This window comes from Artemia franciscana, chromosome 1, assembly GCF_032884065.1.
Source record: "Artemia franciscana chromosome 1, ASM3288406v1, whole genome shotgun sequence".
Taxonomy (NCBI): Eukaryota; Metazoa; Arthropoda; class Branchiopoda; order Anostraca; family Artemiidae; genus Artemia; species Artemia franciscana.
Window position 1 is genome coordinate 31,616,252 of NC_088863.1, and position 13,019 is coordinate 31,629,270.

Consider the following 13,019-nt stretch of genomic DNA (forward strand, 5'->3'; position numbering starts at 1 on the left):
TGGTTAAAACTTATTCAAAGGCCGGTCATATATTTCTGCAAAGAAGTGCTCAATTAATGTGTTTTACGAAAAATCGGTTGTACAGAGTCAATTTGAACGAAGGTTGAGTTAAAGGAGGGGAAATCGCAAGGGGTTGAAATGAACTGGAGCTAAATTGAATGATGTGGCGTTGAATGGGGGTTGATCTAAACGTGTTTGAATTGTATGGGTAGAATGAGTGGTGTTTGAGTTACACACACATTGGAATGGGGGTGAGCAACATCCTCGAGTATGAGTATTAATTAATAAAAGAAAAATGGGGGCATTCTTTTATTATTTAGGCTGAATTACTTACCCTGTCCTTATCATAGGCTTAATACTAGTGGGTATGGTCTTGTTCAAGTCCAGGCAAGCCTGACAATTTTAACTTACGTTCTTATGGACCTAAGATCTGTCTTCGTCAAATACCCTACAAATGCTCAAGTTTTATACCATCATGCTCTTTATTTTACGAAGCAAACCGGTCAGTTCTTCAGATGAATAGTTTTGGCTTTGAACTACGACGTTGAAAGCCGAACTAATTGTAAAAAGTCTGTATGGCACAAATACCATTTTAAATTTAATTCTCTTAGGGCTGATCATCACTGGTGGACTGGACAAAATCAGAGAACATTTCAGGTTGGATTGTTTCCGCGAATTGTTGTTGATCCACAAAGGAAACTAAATGGAGAAGATATTAGTCGCCCCTTGAGGCATTCTTTTATACATACAGGTACAAATTTAAGTCTTATCAACTAAATTCGTCAATTACACTAAAGAAATATCCAAAATGCAGGCGTCAAAATAAATTGTGTCTTTTCATAAATATGTGTCTTCAATTTTTGGTTTTTTATTATTTTTTTTCTCTAAACGCAAATTGATCCTGACGAATAACAGAAGAGTAACCCCTAGTCTAAATAAATGGATTATCCGAGAATATTCATTGTTTAATCAAGAATATTAAGAAGATTCAAATGTTAAATGGTAGCATTGTCTAAATAATGATACTTATTAATTTGATTAAAACTTAAAAATTTCTAAAAATCCAATGTTTGCAAATCCTCACAATGTTGAGAGAAAAATATGCAAAAAACAACCAGCAAATATATTTTAAATAGTTCGATCAGTGAAAGGCAAATTCCACTCGGGAAACTCCCCCAGAGAAATTTTCCTGTGCAAGATTCTCGCCACAGAATAATCCCCAAGTGAAAAATCACCATATGCAAAATTCAGCAGACAAAAAGGAAGTGTGAGAAATAAAAATGAAGAAAAGATGGAATTTTAGAATACTCCACCAATATTCAAAAATATAGGCAGAACGTATGGTGTAAAACGACTAGCAAATCTTAATTTTGCCGAGGACATCACCCTGATTTAGGCAAACAAGGAAAGGCTCCAGGAGCTTCTCGATGTCATACGAGAGAAAGCAAGTCTTTCGGGACTGAAGATTAGATCGGAAAACACAAAAAGCATAGCATCGGTCGATTCACCACTTGGCATAAAGTGTGGGGACAATTCAGTAGAGCAGGTACAGTCTAGGATTGGACAAGCCAGTGGAGCTTTTAATCGACAGAAGCAAGTTTGGCGATCGAAAAAGTACTCTTTGACACTGAATTTGAGGCTGTTCAACAGCAACGTCCTCTCTGCCCTCCTCTTTTGCTGTGAATGCTGGAAACTAAATCAACAGCAAGAAAAGAGGATTCTTGCTTTCAAGAACAACTGTCTTCGCAGGATACTGAATATTAACTGGAGGGACCACATAACTAACCAGACAGTTCGCTCTATGACGCATCAGCCCCTTGTAACAGATGTCATACTCCAACGAAGATGGCGCTACTTGGGACACGTTGTCCTTATGGCGGAAGATAGACTCCCCAGAATCGTACTCGAGTGGCAACCAGAGAGAACCCGAAGAAGAGAAAAGCCAAAAAATACACTTTGTCGTACATACCAGCGGGACCTGAAGTTTATCAAATCGACAGTCCAACCCCAATGGGAAGACGTTTGGGCAGCAGCTCATATGAGGGATGATTGGCGGCTCTTTCTGGATGCCCTGGGTGCTTCTGGTGGCACAGGAGGAGCTAAGGTCTAAGGTAAGGTCTGGTGTAAGTATCCTATAATGTTTACTTTTCCATTTTTATTTATTTTTATTCGTGCTTTTGGTGTTGAGTTTTCATAGCAGGGTAAGATAAATGTTAAAGAAATTAATTTAAGAGTATGAAATAAATGGCAACTGTAGAATAGTTGCCCTATAAAAGAACTGCAAAGAGATAACAGGCTGGGACTAAGAAGCACGAGTAATTATATCCCATGGAAATGGTTTGGTACGAACCAGAGGTTTCACTAACCAAAATGTTTGGGGGAGGGGCATTGGATTTTACCTACTAGCTGGTCAATTTTACCGACTGATTTGAGTGATATCAATATTAAATTACTAAATAAATAAAAAATGACACACATTTGTGACTTTTCTTATGGAAAAAAAAGAGGAAATTCTGCATTTTTGGAGATGGGAGCTTGAAACCTCCACAGTAGGATTCTCTAATATGCCGAATCTATTGGTGTGATTCTCTAATATGCAGAATCTATTGGTGTGATTTTCAGGGTGACCGAAATCCCCCCCCCCAGTGCCCCCTGGAAAATCCTCCTGGAAAATAACCCCCCTATGGAAAATCCCCCCGAGGAAAATACCCCCCTCCCCCGGGATTATAGGAAAATAACCCAAATCGTAAACTTGAGTGAGTGGCGCATAATACATAAGTACCGGAATTTTTCATGGAGAGATACTCGTATTTCCCGCTATTGTTAAAAAACGATCAGAAATTAAATTTTTTAAAAATAAGTTTTTTCAATTGAAAGTAAGAAGCAACATCAACACTCAAAACGAAAAGAAGTTATTAAGTATATGAAAGGAATTGTCCCTTCCACAAGGCCTTGCTCTTCACGCTAGAGTTTTGACTTTTTGTCCGAGTTCTTTAAGAACAATTCCTGAAACACAATGGTCGTTTAATTAGAACAATAAGCTTTGTTTTAAAATTCTATAAAAAAAATAAAATTTGCGCAAAGAACGAGGTCTTGAGGAGAAGGCAACCCCTTTCATATACGTAATAATTTCTGTTTGTTTTAAGGTTTGAAGTTGCTCCTTACTTTCAGTTGAAAAACTTGATGTCGCTTTTTTGTTTAGTTACTTACAGATAGTATTTGTTAATGGGAAACATACGAAACAAGTTTTTTAAAGAAAAGTAAAGAGCCTCATTAAACTAAAAAATGAGCAGAAATAAACTCAAATAATCTTCGAAATAAAAACTATGGAGTCTAATAGATAACAAAAAACAAAAAGATACACAATATTTTTTTCTATAAAAAAGACTATGTCAATAAAAATAGAACAGATATTAATTTAAATAGTTTTTTATACAAAACAAGTTTGTCAAAGAATAGTAAAGAGCCTCGTTAAGCCAAAAATGACTAGAAATAAATTCAAAAAATTTTTCAAGCGTAAAAATACCACAAATCACCATCAATAGAAGAATTACAATAAACAAACAATTCAAACTCAAAACAAGCAACCATTAACATGAATAGGGCTGACAGCCCCCACACCTCCTCAAGACTAGAATATAATTTTTCAGTTTTTTTCCGGAAAACAAAATACATTTTAAATGTTGTCTAAAGATTTGGAACAACAAGTCAAACTTTAAAGTATTGGGCCAGATACTGAAGAGAGGTCATCCCCCCACATGTAAAGAATAACTTCTGTTAATTTTATGTTCTATAGTTGCTCCTTACTTTCAGCTGAAAATCCTTTTTTTCTTTAATTTCTAATATTCCGATATTTATTCTTTAAAGTCTTGATACTTCTTTGTTTGTTAAAGTCAAAAAAGTAAAAACATTTAAAAAGTATCTTGTTTTCAGTAAAGTGCAAATTATGACCTGGTCTTGAGCCGGTGTGTGGGTTTTCTGCCCTACATATATTAATTGTTGCTAGTTGTAAGTTTGAATCAGTCATTTATACTGAAAGTAAGAATCAACCTCAAACCTTAAAACGAACAGAAATTATTATGCATGTGAAAAAGGTTGCCTCTTCCTCAAAACCTCGCTCTTAACGCTAAATGTTTTTGTACAGAATTTTAGAACAAAGCTTATTGTTCTAATTAAACGGCCATTGTGTTTCAGGAATCGTTCTTAAAGAACTAGGACAAAAAGTCAAAACTTTAGCGTAAAGAGCAAGCTCTTGTGGAAGGGGCAACTCCTTTCATATGTTATAATTTCTGTTCGTTTTAAGTTTTGATGTTGCTCCTTACTTTCAGTTGAAAACAACTCTTTTTTTATTCAATTTCTGATCGTTTTTAGATAATACCAGGAAATCGGGCTCTCTCGATGAAAAATTCCGGTACTCCCCCTTTATGTGCAAATACACAGCTCAAATTATATATTTCCCATCTATTCTGTCACTTGTCTTTGTCTTGTCTCACGCTAAGCTGAAAGAAACTAACGAAGAAACCGGTTTGTTCTCGAGTGTTACACAGGGTAAACTTGAGTCAGTGACGTATAATGCACAAGTACCAGAATTCCTTCCCCTTATGGAAAAATAACTCAAATAAAATTCTGAAATTTGCAAAGCTTTTTTTCCACGGGGGGGGGGGGTGTAAACGCCTAGAACCTACGATCACTTACCCTTGGGGTATTTGATCCATCATTTTGAAAATCAGGCAAATTGTTTCAAACTCGTTGCGTTTGTTGTGTAGCATTAAACTTAATGAATTTTATATATTTAAAGTCAACATTAAAAAAAAATCATTTGATGCATTAATTGTTATCGAAATTCCTTTTTCAATTTTGGTCACTATTTGCCCGATAGAGTCCTTACTTGCAGTTCATTACCACGAAGTGTTCGATTCTACGCCGTATATTCTACGTGTATTTTTGGAATATTGGTAGAATTTCCATAATCCCTTCTTTTCTTCATTCTTTATTAGCATTAATTTCCTTTTGGCTTCTAATGCTGGAGAATTTTCAAAGGGAATTTCTAGTAAGAATTTTCCGTGGGGAGAATTTTCCGGGTGTGGGGGGATTTTTTCCGGAGTGAAGTTTTCAGATGGAATACATTGAACCCCAGTTTGATCACAGGGGATTCAATTCACGAAAATGCAAGGATTCAGGAGATGCAAAATGTATTTTTTTTTTATCTAGGTGTATTTTTTGTTGTTTTTCAAAACGAAAATTCCAGATACCATTTTTGAATTAAGATAACAAAAAAATATAAACTAGAGAGGGAGAGCAAAAATTCTAGGGGTAAGTGCCTCCCCTGTGAGTGGAAAATGATAAGGCAAGACATAGCAAGTAACAATCCGAGCCCAACATAGGTGGTCTTGTTGCAATCCAAGTCCCTTCAAAAACAGGCTCACACAAAAAGTACACTTTAATCACGATTGAACAACCTTAAAAAACCAACTCTAGTCAATATCATTAAACTCGTTTCTCTGTAGCACCTTAATTGGTAAAATTGTAAAAGACTTATCCTAATTATATTAAGCCATTATTTTTTTATTTATTTTTTTTGCACCCAGACAACTCAGAAGATATTCCGTAATCTTCTCCTTTTTCTCTAATGTATAGATTATCAGATTTTTGATGCCATCGTTCTTTTGTTGGTGGAATAAAACCTAAATAAGTTTTAAAATTGATTGAATTTCTGAAAGCAAGCCTTTTTTTTCATTTGTTCAATATTGCTTTTGTTTTGCTTTCTATTGTTTTTTCCCATTAATTGACTAAAGCTGAGTGGTAGATTTAACATGCTTTTCAGTCTGATTTTTTTTTTCCAAACCTCGTTTCAGTCTAAAAAGCTTCCAGAACATCAGAAGTCCAACTTTGGCAGAAATTGTAGGCAACTGCCCCCCCCCCCCTTCGTTCTAGTTGATTGGATTATGTTCATGCCTTTTAAGTTTGATGGTTGTCTTTACTTAGATTTGAAAAACTTAATTTTATTATAATTTAATGTGTCTTAATTCTAACAACATGGGAGCAGGTGTGGGAACATCCCTTGTTGTTTTGTTCATGTATAACAATGCTTGAAAATGATAATTTCTCTGAAAAATTGCACCTCTTAATATATTTGTTAGGGGTCGGTTAGAAGTGGGCTGAGTTTGAGATTTTCAACAAAAAAAAAAGAAAAAACAAGTTGGGTTGTGATTTTCACGTTTCAAGTTTGATTTTGATGCGAGTATTGTTTCACTTTTCTTTTTTAGAATTTGGTAACTATTGGCACGGGTTGGCCTTTGCTTACCATTGAAACGTTTATTATAATGAACGGTTGTTATCCCATGGTACGTGTTATTTTATTCTGATTATACGGATATGATGTTTGAAAGATGATTAGACCATTTATTATGATGTTAATTATAGCAAACGCTTTTAACACTTTAGTTATAATTAAACACTCCGAGCATTGTTATTTTATTTGGAAACTTTGAGTTCCAATTAAAATTATGTTACTTAGTTAAATCTGAATTGAACCAACAATATTTTTAAGATCAGTGTAATGAGTTGAGATTTTTTTTATGTATATAGATATCCTTAAACTTTTAGCAATTGGAATTGTAGTTGTGTTGTCGACAAATGAGTTTGTAATACCATTCGGTGATTAAAGAGAATTGGGAAAGACTGATGGAATTTCTGATCGTGTCTGTAAATGCCCTTTAGATAGTCCTAAAGCAAGGACTCTTCCATATTTTATGTCGTATTGTTGTGAAGTTTCCATCAAATCTAAATATTCAGCTCATTTGATACTTGTTGTACAATATTGAACGAAAGTATTCAAGCTAACAAAAGCATTAGTATAATGAGAAAACAGTAGGTACACATTGGAGACATGAAATGTGATATTCTTTTGGTTGGAGAGGGGGTAGTAGCTTCAAAAATATCAAAGTGGGTGAATTATACATTAAATATAATAAATGATATTAAAATGACACAACTATTAATAGTTCGGGGAGAAGAGGGAAGGAGGGGGCATGGGCCCAAAGCAGATGCTACTGAGATATTGGTGCCTGGCTAAGTGCAATATAATTTGGCTTTATAGTAATCTCTGAGTTACCTACAGAAAATTAAAGGCGACAAGCCTTATGGTAAACTGAGCCAATGGGGAGGCGTAGTTTTCTGGGATCCACTATCGGATTTACGTTCTAATCTACTTCTTTTGTACATATAGGTCACGGATCATCTGGTGGAAATTCTTGGGGAAGTCCAGCTCATATCGATGAAGTTTACTTGCGAAATCCCATGTCTCCACCCGATCTTTTGGGAATGAATCCTAATGCTCCTGGCTTATCCAGTAAGTTCATTTTAAACAAATTTATAATACTGATTTGGGAATAACTCGTTTAAATGTTAAAAATAAAAAGCTGTTAAAGGTTAGATATTAACCACATTCAAAAGCTTTAAAACAAGATTCAAAAATTTACCTATTGACGAAACCACAACGTCAAAAATCTCCTAATATTTGAAACAGTCAGTTGAAAAGTCGTCGAAAGTTTTGAAAGCAGAAATTAGAATTGGCAATGCTGTCATGGTAGACATTTGAGGAATATTCTTCTTCTTATTTTACTTGTATCCTTGTTTTTCGATATTGTTCTAAACAATTCCTAGTGGCCAGAACTAAAAAGGAAGGAGTTATAATAAGCTTTCACCCAACTCTTTGTAGATTGGCAAATTGTCAAATTTCCTTTCTTCGAAAGTAGGGCTCGGAGGTAAAAGATGCTTCTGTGACCTAAAGCTATTAAGCTTTCTGAAGCAGTTCCGGGAGGATTTTCAGAGAGATAATAATTGCCAAAACATTTGACACGGAAAAAATTGTTTTACGATCTTGAAGCTGTACTTTTTTAAGAATTCTTGTTTATCATTATCGTTCTCTTGGAAAGAGAACGATAATGGAATCATCAGCTAACAAGGAATCATCATCAGCTAACAAAAAAATATATCGGGAGAGGATATTGAAACGGCAAAGAGTCTTATCATGAAGTTACTCCTTTCTTTCCTCTTAATATTATATAAAATAATATTTTAGATATGGTATATACCAGATATACGAAGCAGTTAAACATTTTCAAGTGTTGAAAATTATACGGACTTTACTCATTTAGGCGCGATTAATGCTAGTTATGCATTAGAGAATTCTTTTAACGAAAACTCCTAAATAATTTTTAAGTAAAAAAGCCTTTTTTTTCTTTTATCTCACTTATGTAACAAAATTGCTTTTGGGCCAGCAAAATTAGCTCTTGATTCCCATAACAGCCTACTCACTTCCTTCACCTCTACTCACCTCTGAAGGCATTTTTCTCTTTTTATACTTTTCTTTAGTTGAATTCAACTAGATGAAGGATTTTAATATGAGTTTCTTTCTTTGACAAATTTGTCAAAATTCCACATTTCTCCTCACTTGTGTTGGGAACCGGGTCCTACATGGCAACAATAGTTTAATTCTCTTTGTCATAAATATTTCCCTCGCAATGATGGTAAAATGATATTGTAATTTTATACTTTTGGCTTGGAATGCGAACTCTGCCTTTTCTTTTTCATTTTTTTACTACTTTAGTCAACTTTAGTCAAAGGTTAAAATTTTTTATTATACTGTACAAAGAAAACCTTTAACGCCGTTTTATGGTAGCCTTGGCAGCCAGGCTGGTGTTGGAGAGAGAAGTCGTATCAACTGTTCTCTAGGGAGGAGGCGAGATCCCAGATTTGTCCTAGGAAAATACAACAGATAGCTTATTTCTCCTCACCATCCTTATAATCCTGATCCCTTTTTGACTCTCATAATATTCATTTTCATACCTTGGGGGGGGGATGACGTCCCTGACTTGAAACGATTGGAATGTGGAACATTTCTCGGTTTTTTTTACTCTTTGTTGCACTTGTTGGATCTTCAAATAGCTCTCGGTTATTATTGACTCCAATATTTTAGAATGTTTAACTCTCTTGTCCAGAATCATGCCATCGTGTCTCTTGTAGTTTTCTGTTTTTAAAAAGCGGTTGTTGAGTGTCATTACAGATTTTTATATATTGTTGTGTTTTGTTTGCTGGATTTACAACCAAACAAAAAATATAGTTGAACTGAGGAGGGGACGGGGCTTCATTCAGTAAAAACCTCCCATCTTCCTCTAAAGTTGTGGTGGTATGTATTCCTGTTGGATGTTTTCTGTTTAATTTTTTAATTCAAGTTGTTCGTTTTTGTATTTGCTCACTTGTAATTGCTTATTTCAGGGTACGTCCCACCTAAAATAGTACAAACCAGGCAGTTCATGTATTCTAAGTTCATCAATGATAATGATGAAGATTCAAGTGTCACTCAAGTTCAAGCGAGCTCGACATTGAATTCTAGGTCAAGTGCGCCTCTAGATTTGCTGATAAACCTGGATGAAAGCGCAGCTGAAATCCCTGCCTATGCTAATCTCCAGCCCCATGTTTATGACATGGCACCGATATCACCTGTTACACTACATCTGGCAAGTCCCTTTTATGATAAAGTAAATACATCTCAAAGTAACATCTCTAGTAGTACCCTATATGGTAGTATCCAAGCAAGACCAAAAGATGAACCATTGAAACCGAAACCTTTTCAGATAACCTCATGTGAGTCTAGCGAATCTCTTGTTTTACCTAAAAGTACTGCATATGTAATAGATCCTGCGGATGATCCTTTTATCACGGACGGTATATATGGTGGCTGGGAATCAACAACAGTTGAACAGTCATGTGAAGCTATTAATAGGATAAGCGACTATGCTTGTAGTTCTACAGCTAATAATCACGAAGTGGAAATTAGTGCTAGTACTAGTGATGCTTTGACAGCAAATCGAGTTTCTGAAGTTGTTCCTTGTGTAACTTCTAGTGCTTCTTGGAATGTTTCAAGATCTTTCGAGAGTGAACGGTATGGAACGCCAAGTCCCTTGAGAGAATTTGAGAGACCCCAGAGTATGGCGATGTTTGGAAGCGGCAGTACAAAAACCAGTGAATCAAGATCTTCTTGCCCACAATTAAATATCCAAGATCCGGAACTTCGACGGAGAAGGGATGAAGCTTTTAGTTGGATTGATACAGTTCTTGATGGAAGTAAACGGACGAGTGAGTGTTCTACTTCAAATTTTCGAATTGAGCAGCCTTCAACAAGCTCGTCTCAAACGTCTCAGAAAAAGTGTAACGTTTTTGATCCGTCATTCATATCTGAACTTGAAAAAACATTAGTTATCAGTAAGAATAATCTAACAAACAAAGATGGAGGACAAAAACCGTCGAATATGGTGAAGCAGTTTTTGTCTCCAAATCTTGCCAATTGTAGTGCTGATCGCTATGCTCAGATCCATGCATACAACGAAGCAGTTAAACAAAGCATCAAAGATAACGTAGTAAGCGTCGACTTATTAGTTCAGGGGCTCAAAGAAAAGCTGCCAGGAATCTCAGAATCTGAATATAGACAGGCCTTAAACATATGCAATAGTGATTATGAGTCTGCATTAAAGTTTTTGAAAGTTGAGAAGCTTTATAGGCTAGGTCTCTGTGATAAAGTTGAATGTGAAAATATACTTGCGTCATGTGATTGGGACTTAGAAATGGCTGCTGCACGTTTAATTGAATCATTCTAACTAAAAAGTTGTATTTGAGGCAGCATGTTGGCAGTGTTTTTTTATATTCTGGTTATACTCAGAAGTGCATCTATTTTTGATATTCATTTTTTAATTCATCATACATAGATGGCAGTGTATATACTCCATTCATCTTAAAAATCTATCCGTATTCTCACTATTATAGATTCTATATTCTGTTCATGACAACTCTTTGGTCAAAAGCTTCTTGAAAAAAGATTTATAATTGCTTCAATCTTGAAGTAGCTTTTTGCATTGTTTCGAGATAGAATGCTCAAACACTAGTTGTTTATTTTATGTTTTTTATAAGTCTATTATTTTTTTTGAATTTTTTGGGCTAAAAATGCATTAAGGGATTAAAAACCCTATTAATTCGACCCGACCCTGACTGATAACTGCCACCTTGTCAAAAGCTTGCTACGTTTACCCCCTCCTAATAAAAAGTTTCTGCCTACGGCCTGGGTGATTAGGATTTGATCAGATACGTGACTGGATTATAAAGAGTTATACTAGACTTGGAACAGCTTTGATTCATTTATCTTGGTTTATACTCTATATATATATATATATATATATATATATATATATATATATATATATATATATATATATATATATATATATATATATATATATATATATATCATACTATTATTGTTTGTCTTCTATATTGGACATGAGCTTGAATTTGGTGACATTCACTTATGAAATAGTAATACCAAAAATAATAATAATCTTTTGGTAATACTATGCAAATATGACTTCAAAGTACTCTTAAGTTATTATGAAATCCCTGTACAACCTCTCTTCCCCTCCCATCTCTATTAAAAAATGTAATTGGCTTAAGTCTATAATATCACTAGCTTTTAATATTCAATTGGTTACCATATATATTATGTTGTCTATGTCTATATTTTGGGCTATTACAAGATCGCTTGCGTATATACAGTGTTTGCCTGTTTTTCAGCTAACTGTGTTTACAAACAGAATTAATTGTCATGATTTTATTTGTTTTTCAAAGAATTCAAGCCTCTTCAGACTTGCTTCAAAAATCCAATCAGCAAAATAATTTACGGTTATATTAATTCTGGAGCTCCAAAAAAATTGCATGTTATTAGATATCATATCTGATGTGCAACAGTAAGATAGAGTAGTAGAAATTTTTTCAAGAGTTTGCTGGTATGTTTACATACCAGCAAAGTTGCAATCATACATAGTTGTATTTGAGGCAGCATACAAAGTTGCTAAGGTTAGGTACAGTACTCAGCTGTGTCATGCATAATGGATTCAAACTGAAACTATAACGAGGTGGCCCAAATTCAGTCCATTGCTGTAATGTTGGGTCCATCCCTAAAAGGCACGTACGTGCGGGGGGTCGTGCCTTCGAGCCCTTGCTCCTCCATCCCTCCCCCCACAAATAGAAAACCGGGACAAATTTTGTATTCCTGTATAACTCTCCTGTTTTTTTTTATATTTTCCTGGATATTCCACCTCTCCCTCCCCCTACAAAATATTTTTTTTGTTTGTGCCTATTCGTGAAGCGTGATATAAGTGGTTTTCTTCCTTTTCGTATTCTCGAATAGCTACTTTCTAGGCTTAATATTATGAATATGTTTTTATTTGGCATTTGAATGTTTTGTGTTATTTATGCTTGGTTCCAAAAGTCTAGAAGTTTTATATAATAAATGATTGATTTTTGTTTTGCTGAATTTTCCTTGTTTAGACAAAGTTTTAATTCATTTCATTTGTTGTTATTCTTATACATTTGTTGATCTATATATGTGTGAAACCCTAATTGATCCAGATAAATGCTTAATAGTCAACTTGGAAAAATCTTGCTATTTTTTGTTTCAACGAATGGATTTCTGGAGGCCAAATAGAACAAAAGCAACCCCTTTTGCCCTTTTCGTTTTCGTACCGCTACTCTTTTTTGCAATTTTTTTAAAATTTATTTATCGTAAGAAAAAAATCGTTTTGTAATCATATTAAATAAAAAAAACTATTTTTTTTTAAATGGAAGTAAGGAGCAACATTAAAACTCAAAACAAAACAAAAATTATTGCGTATTTGAAGGGTTGACCTTTTCACAATACCTTGCTATTTACGCTAAAGATGTTAATACATTTTAAAAAGCTTTCAATTCTAATCATACGGCCCGAAGTATCAGCAGCCATTCTTAAAAAATGGGACCAATAGTCGAACTTGAGCGTAAGGAGCAAGGTATTAAGGAGGAAGCAACCCTTCATATATGGAATATTTTTTGTTCGTGGGTGTTTTAATGTTGCTCCTTACTTTCACTTAAAAACAAAATTTTGTTTTGATTTAATTTCTGATCGTTTTTCAAATAATTCCGATGAATCT

The 13,019-nt window shown here is 34.6% G+C and overlaps 1 protein-coding gene across 3 annotated transcripts in view; it reads left to right on the forward strand.

The window, feature by feature from the left end:
• LOC136028570 (activated CDC42 kinase 1-like) overlaps window positions 1–12,367 on the forward strand; it is a 48,973-nt gene extending 36,606 nt beyond the window's left edge. For all 3 annotated transcript variants that reach the window (XM_065706420.1, XM_065706423.1, XM_065706422.1), the window contains exons 9-11: window positions 612–751; window positions 7,229–7,351; window positions 9,280–12,367. In XM_065706420.1, coding sequence (XP_065562492.1) covers window positions 612–751; window positions 7,229–7,351; window positions 9,280–10,658 — 1,642 coding nt within the window. In that variant the 3' untranslated portion in view covers window positions 10,659–12,367. The remainder of the gene's footprint in view (window positions 1–611; window positions 752–7,228; window positions 7,352–9,279) is intronic.
• The last annotated feature ends 652 nt before the right edge of the window (window positions 12,368–13,019 follow it).